General features: G+C 44.4%; 2 protein-coding genes across 5 annotated transcripts in view; one reads left to right on the forward strand and one right to left on the reverse strand.

The window, feature by feature from the left end:
- LRRC74A (leucine rich repeat containing 74A) overlaps positions 1-11,442 on the reverse strand; it is a 37,053-nt gene extending 25,611 nt beyond the window's left edge. The window contains exons 1-5 of the mRNA XM_037835028.1: positions 11,406-11,442; positions 9,649-9,789; positions 6,797-6,969; positions 4,518-4,625; positions 3,844-3,940 (exon numbers count right to left, since the gene is read on the reverse strand). Of these exons, the coding sequence (XP_037690956.1) occupies positions 3,844-3,940; positions 4,518-4,625; positions 6,797-6,969; positions 9,649-9,789; positions 11,406-11,442 (556 nt within the window). The remainder of the gene's footprint in view (positions 1-3,843; positions 3,941-4,517; positions 4,626-6,796; positions 6,970-9,648; positions 9,790-11,405) is intronic.
- Positions 1-25,254, forward strand: part of ANGEL1 (angel homolog 1) — an 80,019-nt gene that overhangs the window by 28,379 nt on the left and 26,386 nt on the right. For 2 of the 4 annotated variants that reach the window (XM_037832228.1, XM_037832231.1), the window contains exons 2-4: positions 12,211-12,399; positions 20,032-20,146; positions 23,764-24,339. In XM_037832228.1, coding sequence (XP_037688156.1) covers positions 20,044-20,146; positions 23,764-24,339 — 679 coding nt within the window. In that variant the 5' untranslated portion in view covers positions 12,211-12,399; positions 20,032-20,043. Of the gene's footprint in view, positions 1-12,210; positions 12,400-20,031; positions 20,147-20,887; positions 21,021-23,763; positions 24,340-25,254 lie in introns of those variants that run through there. The other 2 variants (XM_037832229.1, XM_037832230.1) reach the window with 2 other exon arrangements.

Consider the following 25,254-nt stretch of genomic DNA (forward strand, 5'->3'; position numbering starts at 1 on the left):
TTAAAGAGGTTCTTTCTCTTTCTGACTCTGCTATCTTCACCCTTGTCTGGGTCAGAGTGCTGGGAGCTGAAAATGGCTGAGGCTTTCTCCACTGTGCCATTCAGATTGAGAGAGAGAACAAGGGACAGAAAGCCCCCTTTCAGGGTCAGTCCATGACCCCCAGTTTCACCCACTGGCCAGAGATAGCACCCAGTCCTCTGGGCTCCCTCTCCCAAGACAGAGAAGTCCCTTGGCTCTTTAAAATCAGTCATCACTAAAAGCCTCTGTCTGCTTGTTGGGGATTTGCAGTTTGCACTGAGCAGTCCACATTTGCCAATTAAAACCCCAGTTGGAGCTGGACTGAGATATATTCGCTTGTTCAGAGAGTGCTGCTCTCTATCACAGTGAGGCTTTGCTTTTTGGGCTGCCATGGGGGGCAGGGGCTCCCAGCTCAGATCCGCAGTTTATACTTATAGATTCCACACTGTGATCTTAAGCATTCCTCCCAATCTGTGTTGGTGCACGATGTGTGGACAGTCACTGTTGTCCCCCAGCAGTTATTCCAGATCATTTACTAGCTGTTCCTGGTTGTTTATTAGTTGCTCTGGGGGGACTAACTAGCTTCCACTCCTCTCTATGCTGCCATCTTCTTCCTGCTGACCTGATTTCCCTGGAAATTTTTTTTTAAGCAAGACTACACAAATTAAATCCATAAAGGAAAAACTAACTAACTTGGCATTAAATATACAAATTTCTGTATAAAAATGAAGCCATATATAACACTCTAGCATTCAAGGTTGAATATCTATATTATATAAAGAAGTCCTACCACTCAGTAATATAGAAAAACTGATATATCAATTGGTATTTCCTGGAAGAAGGAATAAACCTCTGAAAAAATGCTGTATCTCAATAAGTAATATGGGAATATAATAAAGGTAATAATACAGATGAACATTTGTTTACTACTTATTATGTGCTAGGCTCCATTCTAGGTGTTTTAGATTTTAACTCACTTAATCCTCACAATCACTATCTGAGGTAGGAAATATCATTATCTCTAGGTTCTGAATGAGAAAAATGAGGCAAAGAAGGGTTAAGTAACTTGCCCCACGTTACTTAACGAATCTGAGATTTGAATCCAAGCACTGTGATGTCAGCACCCCCACTTTTCAGTATGGTATAGAGAAACAGAAATTTCATTGGTGCATTCATAACCCAATACAGTCTTCTTTATGGGAAATTTAGAAATGAATTTATAACTTCACAAAAATGGGTATATCTTTACATTAAGTAATTCTGCTCCTGTGTATTTATCTAGAAATGCCAGAACATGTGCCCAAGAGATGCACATACAAGAAAGTTCTTTGCAATGTTATTTGAAAGATGGAACAATTGGAAATGACCTAAATATACACTTCCTCCTATACTCACAGGCAGATGTTAAGTAAACTATGTGGCATCCAAAACATGAAATATACCCAGAAGTTGAAGAGAACAAGGTAAATCTATTCTGTCATGGAAAGAAATCCAAGATATATTTAGAGTGCAAAAAGGGAAACTGGAGAATATTACCTGGCATGTAATAACATTTATGTTAAAAAATACAGAAACTCTTTCTGTATTTTCTCTCTGGATAATTTTAAGATTTTCTCTTTGTCCTAGGTGTATTCAGGTATGGGTCTTTTGTTTAGCTTGCTTAGAACTCACTAGGATTCTTATATTTGAGAATTCTTCAATTCAGAAAACATCTCAGCTATTACTTGTTCAAATATTGCTTCTCACCCATTCTCTTCTCCTTCTTGAATTCCTATTAACTATGTATTGGGTCTATTGATTCTCTTTTTCATGTCTGTTATCCTATCTTTTATATTCTCTATATCTTTATCTTCCTATGCTGAAAAATTAAATGAAATATCCTTTAATTTGTCTCCCAGGTCACTATTTTCTATTCAGCTGTGTCTAATTTGCTGTTTAACTTATTCATTGAATTTTTAATTTCAATGTCTATATATCTTTCATTTATTTTTTAAAGTTCATTTTTATTGAGATATATTCACTTACCATGCAGTCATACAAAGCTTACGTTCAATTGTTCACAGTACTGTTATATAGTTGTGCATTCATCACCAAAATTAATTTTTGAACGTTTTCATTACCACACACACAAAAATAGTAAGAATAAAAATTAAAGTGAAAAAGAACAATTAAAAAAGAACAGTGGGTGACTTTTTTTTTTCCCCCATTTTTCTACTTATCCATCCATACACTGGACAAAGGGGAGTGTGTTCCATATGGCTTTCTCAATCACATTGTCACTCCTCATAAGCTACATTTTTATACAATCGTCTTCAATATTCATGGGTTCTGGGTTGTAGTTTGATAGTTTCAGGTATTTACTGCTAGCTATTCCAATTCATTAGAATATGAAAAAGGTTGTCTATATTGTGCATTAAGAGTGCCCATCAGAGTGACCTCTCAGCTCCTTTTGGAATCTCTCTGCCTCTGAAGCTTATTTCATTTCCTTTCACAATCCCCTTTTGGTCAAGAAGATGTTCTCCATCCCATAATGCAGGGTCTAGATTCCTCCCCGGGAGTCATATTCCACATTGCCAGAGAGATTCACTCCTCTGGGTGTCAGATCCCATGTAGGGGGGAGGACAGTGATTTCACCTGCCAAGTTGGCTTAGCTAGAGAGAGAGGGCCACATCTGAGCAACAAAGAGGCATTTGGGAGGAGGATCTTAGGCACAATTATAGGGAGGCCTAGCCTCTCCTTTGCAGCAACAGCCTTGTCAAGGCAAGTCCCGTGGTAGAGGGCTCAGCCCATCAAACCACTAGTCTTGGGGGTCTTTTAAAAAGTAGTGTTTATTCATTTCTTATTTTAAAAAAATGTTTCTAATCATGTTAAACATGCTTTATAGTTGGGTGCAATATATCTCAGTTTCCTGGACGGTTCCAGTTAATTAATTGTGACCTCATCTAATTTGGATGATAAATTATGTGGTCACTCTATTTACGGTCTATATCTGATAATTCTATTTTCTTAAATTCTTAATGGTCTAATCCTGCCATTTGTTGAGTTTGGTAACTCACGTGGTATTTTGTCTCCTTGTGTAGTTTGCAATTTTGAGCTAAGAGTCCATCTGTAATGGGCCTTTGTCTGTATGAATTCTGAGCAGCCTGGGGTGAAGGGGTGTCCCTCCAAAGAAATATTATATTTGTCTCTGTTGCATGTTCCCAGGTATTAACAGCATGGGACTATTTTTTATGTTAATTTCTTGACTTAGGGGTTCCAGAACCCTGCAGATAGTATAAATTCAAATCCTAAATCTGAGGGAGGGTGGGTCTGTGGGTATTAGAATTCTCAAGTGACTTTTTATAGCAGGAGAAACAGATAATAAACTAATTATAAAAACAGGCATGTAACAGAGGGTCAGGTAGTCATAAATGATATAAAGAAAAACTAAGCAGGGAAACAGAATAGCTAGTGATGGTTACGGAAAGGGGTTGTCTTGATAGAGTGGTCAGGGAATTCTTCTCTAAGGAGATAACATTTAGGCAGAGACCTGACTGAAGTGAGAGAGTAAGCCATGCAGGTATCTCGGGGTAGAGAATTTCAAGCCATACTGAAAGAGGGACAAGTGTGTGCAATGTGAGTCAGAAGTGTGTTTGCTGAAGAAAGCTGTGGGTTTGGGGGAAGGACAGTTGGAAGTCTTTAGCAGGGTATAGGCACAGTGTTCTTAGTCTCTGAGACCAGAAGGATGCAATCTAGTTCAATTAGACCCTGTGTTCTCTCTGTGTTTCCATTCTTTTCTTCTTTTTATTCCCAGATGTCCTCACCCTCCTCATTTCATGGGCTCACCTGAAAGCTGAAGGTGCCAGAGTGCTGAGGTATTTCTCTGCAGAAACTCTGAGATGATTCTGGCTCCCTCCAAACCAAGATTATTGTCAGAAATATTCTAGAAGGCAAGAAAACACTTGAGGCCCACAGAAGGACCCTCATTAGCAAATGATGTCAGGGTGGTGTTTACCTGAAGCTTGGGGTAGGGTTTTAGTGAGGAGGGAGACTGGGGGGAAAGGATTGGAGTAGACTAAAGAACAGGAAGAAGGGGAGCAGAGACCTGGTTCCAGAACAGGCTCTTCTGATGACTTTGCTCTGAGACCCTTGGACTGGTCTCAGTTTTCTCTGAAGTGGCCTTTCAGTGACTCCCCATATCTTACTTTAACTATTTTATGAAATTATTTCCTGTCTTAATTTTCTTTGAAAAGTTCACTTTAAGGCAACTGTATAAAAGTAAGTTGATCCATTTAGGGGCTTATATGATTCGGACAGAAATGGTTTCTTTGGGTTTCTTGTGGTCACAGGGAACTCAGTCCTCCTGCTTTGGCCAGCTTCTGATGCATGGTGCTCCTCTTCCAGAGAGGAAGAGCCCTTGGACCGATTGTGGACCACCGATTGTGGCTGGCCTGGGCTTGAGCAGGGGCCTCTGGACTTGTCTCTAGTGGGTTCTGAGCAAGCACAAAAGGGCACACTACCATCTCCTGGAGGTAGTAGTTCTCTTGTAGCATCTCCACCAGGCTCAAGATGCCCTCTTCCATGATGCAGTTGTCTTCCAGCTCCAGGCTCACAATAGTCGTGTTGGACTTCAGCCACCCCAAGGGAAGGGGGAGAAAGACACAGAATTTGTGCGTGATATAGCCAGTTCCCGCCCATTGGCAGAACTTGTCCCCACTCTTAACTATCCCAGTCATGTCAAAGGGTGCGGAGTTTCAGGCTGGGAATTCTGGAGGAGTGGATGGGAACAAGATGGTAGCTAGAGGATGTTCCATCCCACTGGGCCTTGCAGGGCAATATGCTTATTCTGGGCTCCTTGACCAAAAGGGGTGTTCAGCAGGAATTTAAAAGAGAGACAGTAAAACAAATTCCTGAAAAGTAAGAGGTAAAATGATAAACTCAACAGATTTTAACTATGTAGCCAGGAGGAAAGAGGACTGTTACTCCAAGATTAAGGAAAACTTGATACATTTAATAAGCATATTTAAACAAAGACTTTTGCAAGGAGGTCCTCTAAAGCATTTACTTTGCTTCCTTTAGAGGCCTTTATTCTAGTTCAGGCTTAAATCTTTTCTGGTACTCAGGAAGCTACCTAAAAGGCTGCTTGGAAGGAGCTGGCTTAAATCTCAGTTTTATCCAAGCTAGTCTGCATTTCCACTGATGGCAAGACAGGAGGACATGGCTTGCCCTACAGTCTCAGGAACTGGGATTAACTCTAACCAGAATTTTAATTCTCCCTCATTCCAAGAGTGGAAAAGTACAAAGAACAGATAACTCTTTGGATCTGGGCATTTGCAAAGCCGACCAAGCAGTGAGAGGCCGAACAACTGTGGCAACTAGCTCCAGTGTCTGTTTCTCCCTCCAATTTAAAGGGAAATGTCATGGTGCAAGCTATTGAAATGTAGGATGGTTCACCCAGAGGCACCATGGAATGTCTTTTCCTGGTCTCAGTTCTTTGGGATGCTCAAAGGTAAGAGAGATGGCCCAAGTGACCTCCTAAGTCCTTGCAGCCCTAGAAGTCTAAGAGTTATCTGCAGAGTTCAGAAACCTGGCTTAGATTCCACTTGGAAAGTCATAAAGGACCAGCAGGTTGTACAGTGAAATGGGAGGCCCTGGTACCACCTCCATCAACATTCATTTCTATTTGTCACCCTCTGTGCCAACTGCTGGGGAAATGATAATGCACAGACAGACTGCTTTCGGTGGACCCACCCTCCACCAAGTTTGTGGGTAGGGTGCTAGGCGGATGAGGCATAGCTACAAAGAAGTGTGAAATATGACCTTTACTCTCAGAGTGCTTTTAGTCTAAGCTGGGGAAACACAAACACATGAAGGATTAAACAATGCAAAGGCAAACGAAAGTTCAGCACACCAGAATGTTACAAAGTCCTGAGAGGATCTCATTCTTCTCCCTTTTTTTTTTTTTTTGCCCCATGCAAATCACGGGGTTAGGTATACTCCAAAGTCTTCATTAATCAATATTTCAACCCTCTATAAATTTCAAGATGGCTTTGTTCTTTTTTTATTCTTCCCTCCCTTCCCTTCCACCCTCCTGAAAATAGCTCAATCTCACATTTCACGTAACTTCTGAATGGGCACGTGTTAAGCACCAATGTGTTATATTTTCTGAAAAAATGAGCTAGATCAAACCTTCTCTTTACTTTCCTAACAGTATCGTGCTGACATACAGTTGTTAAATTTTCCATTTTTCTGTGAAGGGAGTCAGTTTTGTACACAATCAAGTATAATTATACAAAGCTACGATGTGTTCAAGCTCAAGTGTTTGTTCGGTCCCACCAACCCGTGAGATAACATGACTCCTGTGGGAAAAACACGATCTGCTGTATGGTGTGGTCTCAAGAATTACAATGTTGCCAAAGGCAGCTCAGTAGCAAGGCTGTTTAGAGTGAATGCGAGCTTTGGAATTGAGACCCAGGCTGGCATTTTGTACCGTGCTCTTGCATTAGTGCTTGGGTGCAAGCCCTGCCCGGCCCCGTTCCCAGAGCCCTGTGCCTCTGCTTCCTGAATAGGAAGGAGTGCGGAATTCCAAAGCCCAGGGAGGGCTCTAGCAACCTCTTTCCCAGGTGCTAAAGGGGAGTCTGTGCCTATTGGGAAAGAGCAGTCAAGCAGAGCTGCGGGAAGAGTGAGCACAAAGGTTGCTATTTAGGCTCCCCTAGGGAGGACCCTCTGAATCTCAGGCTGCCACCCTGTCCACCGCCCACTTCCTCCGAGTCTCCTGTGCCCCCACAGGCATGCTCACCACCAGGGCTATAGCAATAGCCTTGATGCCCTTGGGCCCCAGCCCATGGTGGTTGAGGTTCATGTAGGACTCCTCCATGTTCCGGATGAAGTAGGAGACGGGCACTACACCCACCAGTTTGCAGGCTTCCAGGTACAGCTCCTTTCGTCCAGTGGTGAAAAATTTCTCAGTATCTGCAGAGAGAGACTGGATGAAGTAGGGTTTTCCTTCCACCTCGGCCTTATCACCACTCTAACCCTAGGCCACCTTCACTTCCAACTGGATCCTCTTTGCCAGAGGATCTGTCCCTATCGGAATGTACTCTGGGTGTATGCATGGCAACTCCAATCTGGGAAGTCAGCCAGTGGTGGGAGAGGAAGACCCTAACTCCAGCAAGTCCAGATAGACATCTCCCTTTGGGTAAGTGATGAGGACCCTGGTTTTAGGCCCCAAGCTTTCCTAGAAGAAGGGAGCAGTGTGCCCCGACACCCCCCTTCCCGGGTTGCCCACAGTCAACGACTGATAATCAAGTATGTGTAAAGGCCCAGCCCTCTTGCCACTTTGGAACAACTCTGAAGGGCCCAAACCAGACAAAAACACATGATTCTTGAGTATTATGGGAGTCTCCATTTCAGTTTTAGTTTCATTACCACTATTAAAATGTTCTGTGTAATGAGAAAAAGCTCTACTAAATATTCAGAGAGGAAGGATTAAAAAGCGAAAATAGGGCAGAATGGGCTTCTCAAGAGGGCAAATCATTGCAAGATGGGAAAACCTGAAATCAGTAGGAAACAAAAGCCAAACTTGACTTTGATTAGACTTCCCTCTTTTCAAAGGCTTGCATGCCATCTATTCCTCACAAAGAGGATTGTCATCCCTACTTTACCAATATCAAATCTAGCCCCTGATCAGTGATGAAACCACTTCTCCATCCCAACCCTCGGGGGGGCCTTTATTCCTTAAGCCTTAGACCAGCCTGGCTCATAGTCCATGGGAACGGGGCCTCCCAGGGTTCTGGAGGCCATAGCAGCTGTGTGCCCATCAGGCAAGCTCAGTCTATGGCAGGACTTCCCATGGCAGGCTCCGGTCTCTGTCTGCTTCGTTTCCCTCGGGATCCCACAGCCTTTGGCCAACCCTTCCCAAACCTTCCTAAAGCAGACAATGAGAGCTTTGTCGGTGAAAGGGCTCCAATCCACAGGGAAACTTATTTTGTAGGCAGAGCTACAAATTGGCCTTCTCTTTGGGTTGGTTGTAGAGTAGGGTTTCTCAGCCTCAGCACTAATGGCATTTTGTGTTGGATAATTCTTCGTTGCGGGTGGCTGTCCTGGGCATTGTAGGATATTTAGCAGGATCCCTAGCTTCTACCCACTAGAGGCCAGCAGCAGCTCCCCTTAGTTTGCTAAATGTTCCTTGGGGGACAAAATCATCCTGGTTAAGAACCCCTAATGTGAAGAAAACCAGCAGGTGGTGGGTGAGCAAACTCTGCTCCCATCTGTCACTCTTCTGCAGCTTCCCCGCCCAGGGAAGGTTTGGTGCTGCCACCCAGGCTCATTTTCTTTGCCCTCTAGGAAGCCCTTCCTGCCCCATTCTCAGCATCTCAGCACTAGTTGCAGGGACACGAGGTGCCAGAGCATCTGAGCCCTGCATTTCCTTCTGTTCCAGCAAAATGTCATGAGTTTTGGGCATCAGATTCAGTCCTTAGAGGTTAGGATCTGCCAAGGCAGGCCAGGTAATCGCTGGCTCTGTCTTTAGAATTAATTCTGCTCTGTTTGATGTGGGCACCAGATGTGTTCAGGGCCTGGTCCTTTCTAGATGGATTCACAATTGTTCTAGTTGAGAGCAGCTTGCAACAATGTTATCACTGGGGGGCTAAGGGGTGGGGCAAAACATCCAGTGCTTCTATTGTTATCTCATCCAACCAGGTAAAATCAGGTGTGGAAATCAACATTGGTGTCAGCCTTTAAGTGTGAAAGACAACAGGAAAAAAAGCAACAGGAAGCCCCAGGGCAGGCAGGAGGTCTGTGTAGTAGGGTGAAGTAGTATGCTGACCACGGTGGAAAGGTTTACGAACTGGCTCTCTCGTGGATGAGCTTCACAGGTTAATTTGGCAGAAGAGCCTCCTGCCCGCTCCTGCAGTCTTTGCGGCCTCCTGCCCCAACTGCAAAAGTGTAGGAGAGGAAGGGCAGCTGGGCTAGCCTTGGCCCGGGTGTGTGGGGAGCCCCGTTAGGTGGGGCCAGTGTCATTCTCGTCTTGTCCAATGAATGTTCTCCCAGCTCAGCCAGCTCCCAACACTTAGGCACACTTAGATTTGTCACAGGAACACATGAGATCTCAAATAGGGTAAGTGGAGGAGTGTCACCTGGAGCAAGGAGGGCCACAGAACCCATGGAGTTTGGAGATCGGCAGGGTGGGGAGGGGGGCAGCGAGCCTGGGCTCCGGGAACATGGGTGTGCAAGTTCCCCATGGCCTTGAGTGATTGGCACAATCTCTTTGACCCTCAGCTGCCTCCTCAGGAAACTGAAGTTTATTGTTATTACGTCTACCTCCTGGGAGCACTGCAAAGGTCTCATAAGATGGTACGTGTGGAAACATTTAGATAACTGGAAATCCTTGTGCATTTATTGGCTCAGCCTTCAACCGGCTGTTGCAATGTCACTGCCCAGGAGGCAGGACATGGGCACTGCAGCTGCTGCCCACAGGTCGGCCTGGGTGGAGGGTGTGGTATAAAATTGAGCACTGCTTCCCTGCCCCATTCCACCTGCAGCATGTCCTGCTGGGCAGAGCCATGGCTGGCTGTGGAGAGAAGTGGGGGAAGGCTCCTGGGAAACCAGAGGGACACGGGCTGCCACCCCCCTGCAAATGCCCTCCTTCACCTTCTATCTCTAGGTCTGTTTCTGAACTCTCCCGGGCTGGCTTCTCTTTCTCCACAGTCGAGGAAGCTTCGGCCTCACAGTAGAGCATTTCGTCACTGTTCTGGGAAGCTGGCACAGGCCAGATCTCGGTGTCAGACTCATCTGGAAGAGAAACTCAGCTCCTTGATTCTGGGAATGACACCCCCTGCCGGCCTCCCTGCACCTTGACTCCCTCCCTCTGGGTCTCAGGTCCTGCCTGCAGCCTTTGACCCCCAGCCTCACGGGGCTCAAGGTTCTGAGGAGCAGCAGTGTGGAATGGGCCCACCCTCCGCAGCTCCCAACCCCTGCTTGGTGACTCCGTGCTACAAGCTCTTCCTGACACAAGGCTGTCTCATGGCTGAATTGTCTGTGGGTCTTGTGCTAAGCATCCTCTCTGGTCCTCAGGAAAAACCTGCTGCTCCTGCCTCTATTCCCTGTTTGGGCCTGCCTTGGAGATCAGATCTTCACTCACTCTTGACCTTTCTTATTTGCTTGGGTGGGTTTCGGGGTCTGCTGTTATTCTTTCAGGTGAAAGGACGTGTCTCGATGCCTACTTGTCCTCATTGTCAGGCACAAATGATGCGGGTGGGGAGGGCAAGGAGCTGGGCAGGGGCTTCCATGGGTCTAATGTCAACCAAAATGGAACAGGAGCTGTTCAAGGGTGCAAGACGAATAAACTGACTCCTAAGAATTTGACCTAGCTTCACTTCCTTCCAATTCCAAAATTTAATTTATGAGCAGGAAGAAAGAGGGGCTTGCAAAATCTCCCATGGCTTGAAATTAATTGCTAGCATTAAATAATGTGGTCTTCCCACCATCCTCTTTGATGGAAGGTTGGCGAGAGCAGCAGAGTCCCTCACACTGGCCTCCTGCATTTGCCAGATGTGGTTTTTCCACCCCTGGGCCAATGATCTAGGACCAGCCAGGGGATCCTGAAAGCCAGGCACAAGGTCCAAAGCTCAGTCTGCCTGCATCAGCAGGACTGGCTGGTTTGGGGGAAACCATGCTGTGCCACCAGATGGCCTGTCAGCGCTTAGCCACCCTGCACTCTGGATGGGCTGAGCTTTCGGGGCAGACGTCCTACGTTTTGACCACCTAGGTTCTAGGACAGTGAGTTTCTGATGAGTCCACGCAGGGCTGTGTCTTTCTTAGTCTTTATCCATAGACTGAAACCACAACATTTATTTCCCAGTCTGAGAAACAAGGTCTATGTGACACGGGGTGGAGGTAGCAGTATCCTGGCAGTTAGAAGATGTGTGTTCTCCTTTGGCTCAGCCCCAAAACTGCTGTGTGCTCTTAGGAAAGTGATGAATTTCTGAGCCTTAATTTCCTCACTAGTTAAATGATTTTAGAATTCCACCCGACCAGTGGAGTGCTGATAAATATTTAACATCTGGCTTCTAGAAAAACGTCCTGATTCATAGCGCTAGCCAATTTATGTGGTGTAAATATGCCAACCAGTGGCTGATTTCAAGCTACTGATGTGATGGCAACCATTGCGCAAAATGAAAATTAAAGTCATCTAGAGCCAGTATGAGCCAGTTCCAACACACCATTGCATCCAACTCTCTCACTCCCTATTTGCCAGGCCCTGAACCTAAGTCAATGGAACATACCACCCTGATTCTAAAGGGTCCCAGGCAAAGAGAGATGGAGACTCCAGGGTCCCTGTGATCACTGGGTGTTATACTGAGACAGCCCCCAAGGGACTAATAGAGAGAGATGGGATGCCTTTTCACCTTTCGTCTCGGACTCAAGAAGCTCATCATTGTCCATGGTGCCAGGGCCCTCTCGGGAGCTGCTTCCAGCTTCTTGCCACCTTTCTGCTGCTACTTTAAGAAGCACACCTACCCATTCACCTCTGTCTCAAACTCTGCACACCCTGCCCTTGCACAGGCAAATCCCAGGGAAGATTGTAGTTATCCTTCCAACCCAGCAAGCCCTGGTGAGAGTGGGCTTTGGAGGGAATGGGACATGCATGGATTTGACCCCAACTCTGTCTGGGAAAGGAAGGTACCTCTCCCACTTATCAGGGAGAGTAGTATACTCTATTTCTGGGAGCCCTGTCAAAAAGATGCCCACCAGCCTGTGACTTTGTGACTTAGGAGCTATTTTCATTTCATCTTCAACATTCCATGACCTCATACAGTCATTGTGAGCCACACGGGTGGACCTGGCAACAGCAGGCCTCCCACCCTCTTGGTGGCTCTGGCAGTCATCTTTTCTCACATGTCCACTGGGGCCAAGCTCAGGCTTGGCTGTGAGTGTGCAGGTGCTGTGGGGAGGCCTCTCGGTGGTGTTGTATTTCTCTCTGAGTCAGGCCCAAACCCAAGCCCCTTATTCAGGTGACTGTGAAGAGCCGCCACCATGTTCTTCTCTCAAGGTGGCTGTGCTTCAGGTATGAAGTATTTCAGTGATGGGTGAAGTCATGTTTCTCCTACCCAGTTCTTCTTCCTTTTTCCTTTCCCCCTTGGGAGAGTGTTCTCAACTTTGGAGTGGAAGATCAAAAGCAAATCATGACAAACATATGTTCTATCACTACAGTTTTTTGTAGCCAAAGTGTTGTTCAATCCAAACTACTGGACTGCCTAACTTGAAACCACTCAACCATCATCCCCACGCTTGGCCATTTTCACATGTCTTGGAGCTGAAGTTCAGTTGCAGTTTACTGCCAAGAGAATCTGCAGGCGTGTTTGTTCCTTCTTGATAAACTTTCAACACATCAATGGTCAGGTCAGTGACTGGAGGGCTTGGGGACATGAAAATCCCTTCTTATCACTCAAAAGAATGATGAAGATCTAGGAAACTGTATAGGGAAAACATAGTTAGAACCATGGATGGAAAGAAATATGTAAATCTGAAATGATACTCGTTGCAAGACACTAAGCTAGGCACATTGTTCAATCCAGTTGAGGGGGATGCAGACACGACTAAGATATGGACCCTTCAAGGCATGTACAATATAAGATAGAAATCAACAAGGCCACCCCTAGGGTATGAGGGCCTTGCCTGAGTGAATAATTTTGGCAGAGCCTCTGCTCATATAAGCAATTTGAGTCACCCCAACTCAGAAGGACAGCACCATTCTGTCAGCCCAATCTCATGTGGTCCCTCAAAAGAAATACTTGACAGGCTGGAAAGAGTGATCAATTCCTAGAATAATTCCATAGATTGAGTCCTGGAGATCCTCAGGGCATCTGGTCGACCTTGTGCTGGTCTAGAGGACAAGACAGAAACTTTAAGGGAGAGAAAAAGAGACCATGGAACACTTGGGTTTTGGTCCAGGCTCCAGGTAGTCCACCTGCTGGCACTGTTGGTTTTGTCTGGTCCCAGCTACAGAAGGGTGAGTTAGAAAATTTGGAGGAAGGCACTTCAAAGAGTTGCTGGCAGGGACACCGTTGCCTGGGTCTTACAAGCAGCACTGGGCATTGATAAACGTAATGAGGGAGAAGTTCTGGCAGTGCAGAGGAGGATGAGGGTTCTTCCGGCTGGGGAGCATCCACAGGCTCTGGACAAGTAGAGTCTGTGGGAAAGGCATTTTGGGATGAAGGAAGGCAGCAGAGTCAGGAGAAGTCAAGATGGGTTTTGGGGAGTGCAGGGTATGTAAGAAAATGGGGAGAGGAAAGTCCATGAGGGCCAGAGCCAACTCAGGGATAGATTCAAATGAAATCAAAAGGCAATAGGGAGCCATTCAGCAGAGCTATTCTTTATGCTTTTTGCACAAGAGTAAATTCTGGAAAAAATGTTCAAAAACCGTAATTTTAAAAACGTGTCTTTAAAAAAAAATGGGAACCAGAAAATATAATCTTGCAATATATTATTTTAATTTCTTCATTACTGAAAGGTATACATTTTTGGATTAAACTTTCTATTTTAAAATAATTTTAGACTTGTAGAAGAGTTACAAAAATAGTAGAGAATTCCTGTGTACCCTCACCCAGTTTACCCTTATGTTAACATCTTACATAACCATAGAACAATGATCAAAACTAAGAAATTGACATTGGTACAATATTATTAACCAAACTATATACTTTATTTGTATTTTACCAGCTTTTCCAGAAATGTCCATTTTTTGTTTCAGGATCCAATCCAGGATCCTACACAACATTTTGTTATCACATCTTCCTAGTCTCCTCCAATCTGTGACCCTCATCTTAGGTTTGTCCAATGTTTTGTCATGTTTGTGTTGAGGTTGTATTATGGGGAAGGATACTACGGACATGCTGTACCCTTTTCAGGGCACCATATTGGTTCCCTAAGATCTCGATATATATTAACATTGATCACTTGGTCAAGGGTGGTGTCTGCCAGGTTTCCCTGTTGTAAAGATGCTATTTTTCCCTTTGTAATTAATAAGTATTTGGGGGCAAGGGAGAGATATTTTAAGATTATGCATCTCTATATTTCTGCTTAAACTTTCACCCACTAGTTTTAGCATCCATCATTGGAACTCATTCCAGCAATTATTGCTGTGGGTCCAAGGGTGTTTTCTATTTCTCCCAGTTCTGCATTTATTAATTGGAATTTTTCTGCAAAAGAGTTGTCCCTCTCCCCCGCTTATTTATTCAATTGTTTATATCAATAAGGACATACTATTTTTATTTATTTTGCTGTTCAAGTTCCAACTTTAGCCATAGGGAGCTCTTTTGGGTTGGCTCCTGTGCCTTTTTGACATGCTAACATTAAAAAAAATTTTTTTTGAGACCTTCTTTACTTTCTGGCACCACAGGAATCAGCCACTTTTCCAAGGAGAATGGTATTTTGAAACCAAAATCTGGACACTGAGTGTGCTCAGTCCTATTGAGCTGTCACTGCTTCTAGTTACTCTTAGTGAATAGAGAATAAATTAGTATTTTCTATAGAATATATTATACATTGGTATTCTGTATAGTAGAATGTATCTGTATGTATACTAACCCATGCATAACACATATCTATATCTATTTTATATTCATCTATTTGTATGTATAATAAACAAAAGCCATGCATTTATGCTGTTACCTCTGACTCCAATCCAGCACCACAGGGTTCATTTGTGCCTTCCCTCTTTTCATATTTGTAATTTCTTTCTCCTATAGCAAGAAACCTGGCCCTCATTTCCTATAATATATTTACCAATTTGTTCATCCATAATTTACATATAAAGTAGTTTCAGAATTACTAAACCATGTCCCTGGAAACAAACTTACCAACTAGAGTGATGTTTGTTAGTACATACTGCACTTTATCTTGGTCCTTATAGTTTGTTTTCCTGGCTGCTGAAGCAAATACCCAATACCATGCAATAGGTTAGCTTAAACAATGGGAATTTTTCTGGCTTCTGCTTTTGAGGCCAAGAGAAGTCCAGGCTCAAGTGTCATCAAGGTGATGCTTTCTTCCAGAAGACTGTGGTGTTTTGGGGCTGGCTGCTGGTGATCCCTGGTCCTTAGCTTTTCTGTTGCATGGCAAAGCACATAGCAGCTTCTCCTGGCTTCTTGGTTCCATTGGCTTTCAGCTTCTGGCTGCTCCCTGTGGTTTTCTCCCTCACTATGACCTTCCCTATAAGGCCTTCAGTCATAGGGTTAAGGCCCATCTTGATTCAGCTGGGCCACACCTTAACTGAAGTAACCTCATCAAGAGGTCTTACTTACAATGGGTTCATGCCCACAGGAATGGATTAAGTTTAAGAACATGTTTTTCTTGGGTACATAGCTCCAAGCCACCACAGTATCCAATCAAAATGCTTTTTTTCCCCAGTTATTTAGATCAACTCTTTCTTCCCACCCTCTTCAGTGTGGTTATATGATTGATTAGTAGTATAGTTAGATACATTTGTCACAGTCTGCATTTCATCTTTCCTTCCAACATCGTGGTTTATTATTTTTTTTAATTTACATGTAGTAAAGTTCACCCTTTGTGGTGGTGTACAGTTGTATGGGTTTTGCATATAGTTATGTATCCACCACCACCATTCCATTTAAAACAGTTTATCACCCTAAAAATTCCCTTATGCTGTCCCTTTATGGTTAACCCCTTTGCTTCATCCTCACCCCCCAGCAACCAGTATTTTGTTTTCCGTGCTTATCAGTTTTGCCTTTTCCAGAGTCATATGAATGCAATCATGCAACATGTGGTTTTTTTTGAGTCTGGCTTCATTCACTTAGCAAAATGCATGTGATTCATCCATGTTGTTGTATGGAGCAATAGTTTGTTCCTTTTTATTGCAGAATAATATTCTGACATATAGATGTACCACAGTTTATCCATTCATCTGCTGAGGGATATTTTTATACATTTTCCTTTTTTTTTTTTTTTGGTGATTTTATGAACAAAGCTGCTATAAGCATGCACATACAGGCTTTTGTGTAAACATAAGCTTTAATTTCTTTTGGGTAAATACTTAGCAGTGGGATTTCTGTATGTCTTAGTTTGCCAAGATTGCTGTAACAAAATACCACAGACTAGTTGACTTAAACAGCAGGAATTTATTGTTTTCTGTCTGGAGACTAGAAGTCTGAAATCAAGGTGTTGACAGGACCATGCTTCCTCTGAAGTTTGTAGGGTTCTGGGAGGGGCTTGTTGGCACTCCATGGCACTCTGTCTCCATTAACATAGTCATGTCTCTTTTCTATCGCTTCTTCAGTCATCTGTCAGCCTGCTTGCTCTCTCTCTTTCCTTATGAGGACACCAACTGTGTTGAATTATGACATACTCTAATCCAGCTTGGCCTCATCTTAATTAAAATATCTTCAAAGATCCTGTTTATAAATGAGCTCACATTCACAGGACTGGGAGTTAGGACTTGAATATGTCTTTTTGGGGGAAACAATTCAATCCGCAACACTGAGTCATATGATATGTGTGTATTTAACAGCCAAACTGTTTTCTAAGTGGCTGTACCATTTTGCATTCCCACTAGGAAACTATGAGAGTTTTTCCTGCTCCACATTCTTGCCAACACCTCATATTGCTAGTTTTTGTTTAACCATTTTAGTAAGTGTGTCATAGTATTTCCTGGTGGTTTTAAATTGCATTTCCCTACGGGCTAATGATGTTGAGCATCTTTTCATTTGCTTATTTGTCATCCATACATCTTCCTTGCTGTCCAGATATTCTGCCCATTTTAAATTTGGTTGGTTGTTTTCTTATTGTTAAGTTTTGAGAATTCTTTACATATTCTGGATACAATTCCTTTGTCAGAAATGCAATTTGCAAATATTTGCCCTCGGTCTGTGTCTTGCCTTTTCATTCTCTTAACAGTGTTTTTCCAAGATTAAAAAATTTTAATTTTGATACAGTCTAATTTATCAATCTTTTTCTTTTATGGGTCTGCTTCTGGTGTCATTTCTAAAAACGCTCGGCGTACCCAATGTCATACAGATTTTCTCCCACATTTTCTTCTAGAAGTTTTTATAGTTTTAGCTTTTACATTTAGGTCTATGATCCATTCTCAGTTAATTTTTATATAAGATGTAAGGTATAGGCCAAGGTTCATTTGTTTCAGCACCATCTGTTGAAAAACTGTCCTTTATCCACTTAATTGCCTTTCTACTTTTGTCAAAAATCAGTTGACTACATGTGTCTTTTTGGTTTTTTGAAGGGCCTAGCATTTCAAATACTATACAACCAGCATGTTTTGTACCATCTAGTTAAGATGTTGCACTTTCTTCTTTTTTTTAAAACTTATTGGAGAAATTGTGGATTTATAGAACAATCATGCATAAAACTCAGGATTCCCCAAAACCACCCTATTATTAACACCTTGAATTGGTTTGGAACATTTGTTACAATTGATGATAGCCCATTTTTATAATTGTACTATTAATTGTAGCCCATGGTTTAATTTAGGGTTCGATGTTTGTATAGTGTATTTCCATGGATTTTAAAAGAAATTTTTATTCTGTTACCATATATACAATCTAATATTTCCCCTTTAAATCACATTCAGATATATGTTTCACAATGTTGTGCTACCATCACCAGCATCCATTACCAAAGCATTTCCATCACTCCAGATAGGAACCCTGTATATTTTAAGCCTTAACTTCTCATTCCCTATCCCTACCACATCCCCTGATACCCTGTATTTTAGACTCTGACTCAAAATATTGCACTTTTAAACTACTGGCTTGAGAGATAGCCCCTGTGGTGCTGGGAGTGTGCCTGAGGAACTTAAAGTTGAGAGGTTAACTGCCTCTACAGTTGCCCCACAGACCTGGGACAAAAGAGACAGTCCCAGGGGAGGTGGAGACTGTCATTTTGGGGAGCTTGAAATGAGTCAAGGATAATATAACCTGGGGCAAGGTATGGCTATCAAATACTAAGAGAATGATAATTTCTTTCTTCATTGCCAATATTTCTGCTTCAACACTTGCCCAAATGGGGATTAAGACAGGGGAAATGTTTAACATCCAATAAGCTACTATTTATTATTAATATTGTATTATTAATACAATTAATACTAATTGTGTTCATGTACTTTAATTTTCAACTTCTAGTATACTATTATGGGATACTATTATTATTCCCATTTTAAAGATGAGGAAACTGAGCACAGAGAGGTTTAGAAACTGGCCCAAGATCACACAGCTGATAAGTGGCGGAGGTAGGATACAAGTGAAGTCAGACTGGCTGCAGAGCCTATGCTGCCTCTCCACATTGACCCTGTTGCTGATCCTTGAATGTGCCAATGTTGTTCCCTGCTCAGAACAACAGCTGCCCATGGCTCTGCATATGGCAAGGGCAGCCCACTGAGTTCCTTGCAAGTCTTATTAAAATTGCTCAACTTGGGGAAGATGTTCCTGAGGGAGCATGAGAGTGAGTGTGAATGAGGTTATATTCATCAGATTTAATAGGTTGAAACTGGCCTGTGGGCTGAATGCTGTTGTCTCAGCTTTAGAACATTTAATACCACAGGAATGTGTAAAAGGGACTGGAAGCTGGAGAAAACGCTACTGGAATTGGGGAGGCAAGGTAGGGGAGGATGATGCAATATTTCAGGCCAAGGTCAGATGGGCCTGAACCAGATGAATGGCACTCCCCTCCCCCAAAGAGGGTCTTCCCACAGTTTCAAAGGTAATATGTTAACATATTGGTTGTAAAGACTGTAAAAGAAAAAGTTTTATAAGAAAAAGTTCGAAAGCAAGGTCATGATGACTTTTGGGGCCTGTTCAAGTTCGATTCCCCACCCCCAAGCCATCACCATTCAAAGGCTCAGTCCATGCTCCACTTGACCTGTGAGATACGTTCTACATCCTCCCACATTTTTTTTGGTGGATGGCAGGTGCTTATCATTGTCTTGTTATCACAGTAGGGATGAATTGAGGCACTCATCCGATCTCTCTTGGAGTATTTCTGATGTGATGAGGTGGCAGATGGTGCAGATTGTACTTGCAATTTTCCTTTGACTAGGGAAGCCTAAGGCTGCACATTTCCAGTCCAAATCTCCTTGGAGATTGTTTAGCAATGCCATGTTAAAGTGTGGTGGGCAGGAGCCCTATTTGAGCCAGGGATTATAGAAGAAGACATGTCAGTAGCAGCCAGAGCTACTTTTTGCCTAAGTTTAAAAAAATATAATAGTCAACAATGAGAGCTTACCCTGGGCCAGGCATGGTGAGGAAACCGAAACTCCAAGAGGTTAGGTAACCTGAGAGACTTCAGGGTAGGAAGCGGAAGAGCCAAACTTTAGCTTAGGTGGTCTAATTTCAAAGACTGTATTCTTCACACTGCCCTACGCTTTCCAACATAGCTGATTATGGATCAGGAAACAAAGAGAGGGCAACCTAGCTTAAATGGCATCAAGAAAGGCCTTTGAAAGAATATGGCATCCATTGGCCTGACACATTTTGCCCACAGATGTGCACCCAGCGGCCTGGGTAAGGTTGAGTCATTTAGCAGACTGCATATTAGAACAAATTGATTAGTGTTTAAGGAATACAGAATCTTGGGGCCATACTCCAGACATTTCACATCAGAACCTAGGAGTGGGGCCTAGGAATATGTATTTTAAAAACAGCTCCCAAATGGATAAGGGAATCACTACTTCACAAAATGATAAACATCTTCTCTAGATAAGGACCTTCGTTTAGGACCAGTATTGGAACTTGGACTTGTGGTAATTATTGGGACAAAATGGAAGGAGGGAATAAGGAGGATTTAGTTAAGCCACGTCAAAGGAGTAGACCCAAATTTGGGGGGAGTCCTCAGGTAATGTTTGTGCTCTGGTTTCTAAGTGGCTTCCCAACCTTCACATTGCCTCTGGGACCTCTGCTTCATCTCAGGCCAGGAGACAGATGTTTCCCTTTAGGCAGACACTGCCTCTAGAGTACAGTGTAAATAGTGGGAGGGCCACAACACTGACTGTCTCCCTCTTTCTCCTTTTAGCCTTTCAGTGTTATGATGTACCCAACTGGTCCTGGATCTGGCGACTCCCCAGAGGGCTTCCCTGAACAACCCAGGCTCCAGCCACAGATTGGAAATTGCACAGCTCAGCCACTGGGTACTGAAACAGGGAGTATTATACAGTCCTTCCTCCTTCAGAGAGATGTGGGTAGCACAGGGTTGACGGAGGAACTGGTCTTCAGTTAGTGACATCTGCTTCCTTCAATCAACAAAGGTTTATTTGGTCTCCACTATAAGCCAGTGCCCCAATGAAAACAAAAAAAACACAAAAACCAAAAAAAGCAACCACACTTGGTCCCTGTCTGTGTGGAGGCTTTTTCCTTGACTCTTACCAATGGGCGCCCCCTTTTTTCCAGATTAGGATGATGGAGACAAAATCTTACAGGTTGAGATAAGGTGTGGACTCAGTCTGTGACCTAGGATTGAGCAGGAGTATATAGTCAGAGAAAGGGAGAAAAAGGGGACGAACTCCTCTCTGGGCTGAGAAGGACTGTATTATAGAAGTCAAGGCTGCATGGGGCCTTAGAGGCCGGCCCCCTCATTTTACAGATGAGGAAACGGGAGGTTTTAGAGTGGACTGAAAGTGTGCTCCTCAGCTGCAAAAATGGGAATAAAACTGTGGCCTTTGAATACTACTATGGAGTCTCCAGCGAGACGCTTTAATTTTAACCGCATCCTGGCGGCGCGGAGCCGGGCCCGGCACGTTGCCATGGGAACCGACTCCCAGGCCCGGGTGGCCGCCTCACTGGCCCAATAAAGTTGTTGAAGAGCCGGTGGCCTGCGCGGCGGCGACTGCACCACGTGGGCCGGGCCCGGGGGCGGGGCCTGGAGGGGCCTGGGCGGGGTCGAGCTGAGGGAGACGCGGCGGGCCGCGGTGAGGAGCGCAGGCTGCAATTCGCGGCCGGCCATGATCGCGTCGTGCTTGTGTTACCTGCTGCTGCCGGCCGCGCGCCTCTTCCGCGCCCTCTCAGGTACTGGCCCCGCGTCCCGACAGGCGAAGCTCGGCCTGGGGCTGTCTTGGCGGGGCCCCGCGGGGTTGGGTCGGCCTGCGGCATCCCTGGCCTCACGACCACCGACCCCCGCGCAGGGCCAAGCTGTGGGGAAGCGGCCCTCAGCCCCCGGCCCCGCGTGGCGCGTCTTGGCCCCACGCGGCCCCGGCCTGGCCGACGACCCTCCTGGATGGCCGTTCCTCATTCCTGTGGCCTGGTGGAGTCGGGCCACGGTTAACGTGGAAAGGGGCTGGGAAGGGACAGGAGCTGCCCCTCCCTGGCTCTGGTGGTGCAGAGAGCTTCTGGGATCGGCAGAGTCACAGCCCCGGGGGATCTGAGAGGGGTGGCAACCCCGAGCCGTAGTGAATGCCGAGTTCTTAGTGGGTAGGGGCCGATCGGCCCTGAAGGTCTCTGTGCTGAAGACCTGGACGTACCTGCCTGCCCACTGTGTTAACCCCACACTCGCCTTTCACAGCAGCTTCTCAGCTCTCCTCTCCCAGCGGAGTCTGGTTGAAAAACGGCTTCTCAGAATTCAGAGACACTTTTAAACCTGAGCTTTGAAGCAGTTTCCCGTACGTTTAGAGAGGGATGGGTTTGAGGGAGGGATGCTTTACATGAAACTCACTTTTTTCATGGTCTGCCTGCCTTTCCCATTCCTGGTCTTTGAAATTCCAGAGGCTTTTATGAGACCATCGGTTCTTCTCTGAGATCCCACAGAATTCACAGAATTCCCAGACTTCCCTCTGGCGATTCAAGAAGCAGGACCAAAAAAGTACTATCTTTAGAAATAAGAGGTGCAACTGTGCATTCTGTGCTTTTTCTTTCTGGAACTTTACACAATGTGTGTGTTAATTTTTAATATATATTTCATATAAAATATATTTTTAATTTATTTACTTTTTACTCTCTGCCCCTAGAATGCAACCTCCAGGAGGTCAGCGGCCGTGTTCATTTTGTTCACTGTTTCTCTAGTGCAGCAAAATTACTTGGTATATAATAGGCACTCAGTGAATTCAGGAATGTCTTACATATCCATAGTTCTGAAGAATGAGAAACTCCATAGAAGTAATTGTCCTCAGAGAGCTAAAGCACATTCCTTTAACTGTGTTGCCATCATTTCTGGAGCTCTTCCTATGACCACAATGGCAGTCTTAGTGACACATGCTAATCCAGAGGTTTCCAGAACAGTTGTCAGAGTTCAAGGGATCTCAGAGGAGTGCTGCCCTCCCTCCCTCCAATAAAGTAGTTCTGCTTAACGTTGTGTATTTTTTTTTAATAAAAGGACTCTGCTGCTGAAGAACCACAACCACCAACAAAAACCCCCAAAGCTGCTAAATTTGAAAATCGGTAACTTCATGAATATGAATTATAGAACCTCTGTCACCTGGTATACATAGAGGATGTTTTAAGGGGCAGAGAATTATCAAGTCCTTGAGTCTAAAGCCTAGCAATCCAGGCTATAATTTGGAGCAGGGCTTCTCAGTCTCAGCACTAATATCAGTTTTGGCTGGATAGTTTGTTGTGGGATCATCCTGTGCATTGTAGGATGTTTAGCAGCATCCCATGCCTCTAACCACTGTAAATGCCAGTAGCACCCCCCATACTTGTGACAAACACAGTGTCTCCAGACATTGCCAAATTTCCCCTGGGAGCAAAATTGCCCCTGGTTGAAAACCGCTGGTTTAGAAGGACATAAATCTACATAGGCCATAAACAAGATAGTGTCTTTAAACATGAGCCATTTTCAAGTTTTTCTTGCCTTCTTATAAAAAAACCAATGAAATAACCTCTTTAATGACTGAAGGTCAGCATTGTGCACACCACTTGTATTGTGCTGCAAATAAGTGATTTAGTGTGTGGGGGTTGTTTGCTCACACCAAAAAACGGCTTGGAGTTTTGGGACTCTAGAGTTTTCCCCCACCTGCTTTCTTGCCTGTTGGCTGTCATTTGTGACTGCTGTAATAGAGATCACAGCTGTCTCTTCTTGCTGTCAGTTGTTGGCACCTTCTAGTTTACAGCTTCTGATATGTTGTGGAATGGGAAAGCTGATAATGAAGTTTGTAAAGATTTTATGTGTAGAATAAATAGCTTTGAGAAGAGGCCCAAACTTGAATAGATTTTGTGACCCTTGTCAGCTTTTAGGGCTTTTTCTTCAGGAGTGTATTCATAGATGAGGGATTTTTAGAGATTAAAAAGACTCTGGGAGACTCTTCCCATCTCCATTTTACAGTCAAGTGAGTTCATCTGATTAAGTGACTTTGTCCAAAGTCACATAGTTTTGTTAATTTTGGTGCTAGATCATAACCCATAGTTCTGATTTGTGGTCAAGTCCTGGTTCCAATGTAATATAGTACTTAGACCCACAGCGTTGATGTTAATAGGAGTCTTAACTCTAGATAAAAGGAGTATGGTTACACGTGCCCCTATCTGCCCTAGATTATGTGGGATAGCTATTCTTTCATTCATTCATTGAATATCAGGTCCCTACCATATGAACGTGTTAATACTCATAAAGCACTTAGAAGAGTGCTTGGCACATAGTGAGCACTTTGCTCTCCTGATGATGATGTTCCAGGTACTAAGGTGGGCGGGCTCAGTGATGGTATGATGATGAGCAAGGTGGATCTGGTTCTGGCTTGAATGGGGCTTATGTTCAAGCTGGGAGAGGATTATGGGTTAGGTGATGTTGTCATCTTATAACCTGATATTTTGGTTTTCCTCATAGATGCTTTCTTCACATGTCGAAAAAATGCCCTCCTGGCAAAGAGCTCATCACCCCAGGTAGAAGGCAACTTTGCCATGGCCCCTCGGGGCCCTGACCAGGAGGAATGTGAGGGGCTGCTGCGGCAGTGGCGAGAAGAAGGGTCGAGTCAGCTGCTCTCAACTGTGAGTGAGGGTCCCCTTGCAGATAAGGGGCTGGCCCAGAGCAGCTTGGCACTCCTGATGGATAATCCTGGAGAACAAGATGCTGCTTCAGAGGACAAGTGGTCCAGCAGGCAACTGAGTGATCTGCGGGCAGCAGAGAACCTGGATGAGACTTTCCCTGAGGTGCTAGAAGAGGAGCCACTGCCAGAGGTCGAGGGTTCCATGTGGGCAGTTGTCCCCATGCAGACAGGCCCCCAGTATGCAGACTGTGCTGTCCTCCCAATGGGTACCTTGGCTGCAGAGCAGTGGGAAGAGGACCCTGCGGTGGTGGCCTGGAGCATAGCACCCGAGCCTATGCTCCAGGAAGAGGCTCCCATCTGGCCCTTTGATGGCCTGGGGCAGTTGCAGCCTCCCCCAATGGAAATTCCATATCATGGTAAGCCTGGCAACTGGCTGAATGAGCCAGGGCAGCAGGTTATCTTGCATTTGAGAAGAGCCATTGCTAAAGAAAAGATTCTCTGGTTGGGAGCTCTGCCACTGCCTTTTGTTTTTCTGAGAATCTCACTGTGTCAGATCCAGAGGGGCCTTGGAGATCATCTCCTCCAGCCCTGTGGTCTTACAGGTGAAATAACTGCAATGCAGAGTGGGAGCAGGACATGCCTTTAGTCACATAGCTAGGTAGTGGCAGAACTGAAACCAGACCCTAGTACTGATTTTTTTAAATGCAGTTTTATTGAGATATATTCACATACCATACAATCATCCAAAGTGTACAGTTGTTCACAGTATCATCACATCGCTGTGGATTCATCACCAAAATCAATTCTTTGAACATTTCATTACTCCACGAAATAAAAGTGAAAATAAGAATAAAAATAAAAGTACAAAAGAACACCCAAAACATTCCATACTCCTTTTGCCCCCCTATTATTCATTTACTCCTTGTCCCCCTTTTTTTCTACTCATCTGTCCATACACTGGATAAAGGGAGTGTGAGCCACAGGGTCTTCACAATACATAGTCACACCATACAAACCATATAGTTATACAGTTGTGTCCAAGAATCAAGGATACTGCATTAACAGTTTAAGGCATTTCCTTCTAGCTACTCCAATACACCAATAACTAAAAGGGGATATCTATAAAATGCATAAGAATAACCTCCAGAATGACCTTGACTCCATTTGAAATCTCTCAGCCACTGAAACTTTGTTTTGCTTCATTTTTCTTCCCCTTTTTGGTCAAGAAAGCCTTTCCAGTCCCATGATGCCAGGTCCAGGTTCATCCCTGGGAGTCATGTCCTACATTGCCAGGGAGATTTACACCCCTGGGAGGCACGTCCCACGTAAGG

Source organism: Choloepus didactylus, chromosome 4 (genome assembly GCF_015220235.1).
Source record: "Choloepus didactylus isolate mChoDid1 chromosome 4, mChoDid1.pri, whole genome shotgun sequence".
NCBI lineage: Eukaryota > Metazoa > Chordata > Mammalia > Pilosa > Megalonychidae > Choloepus > Choloepus didactylus.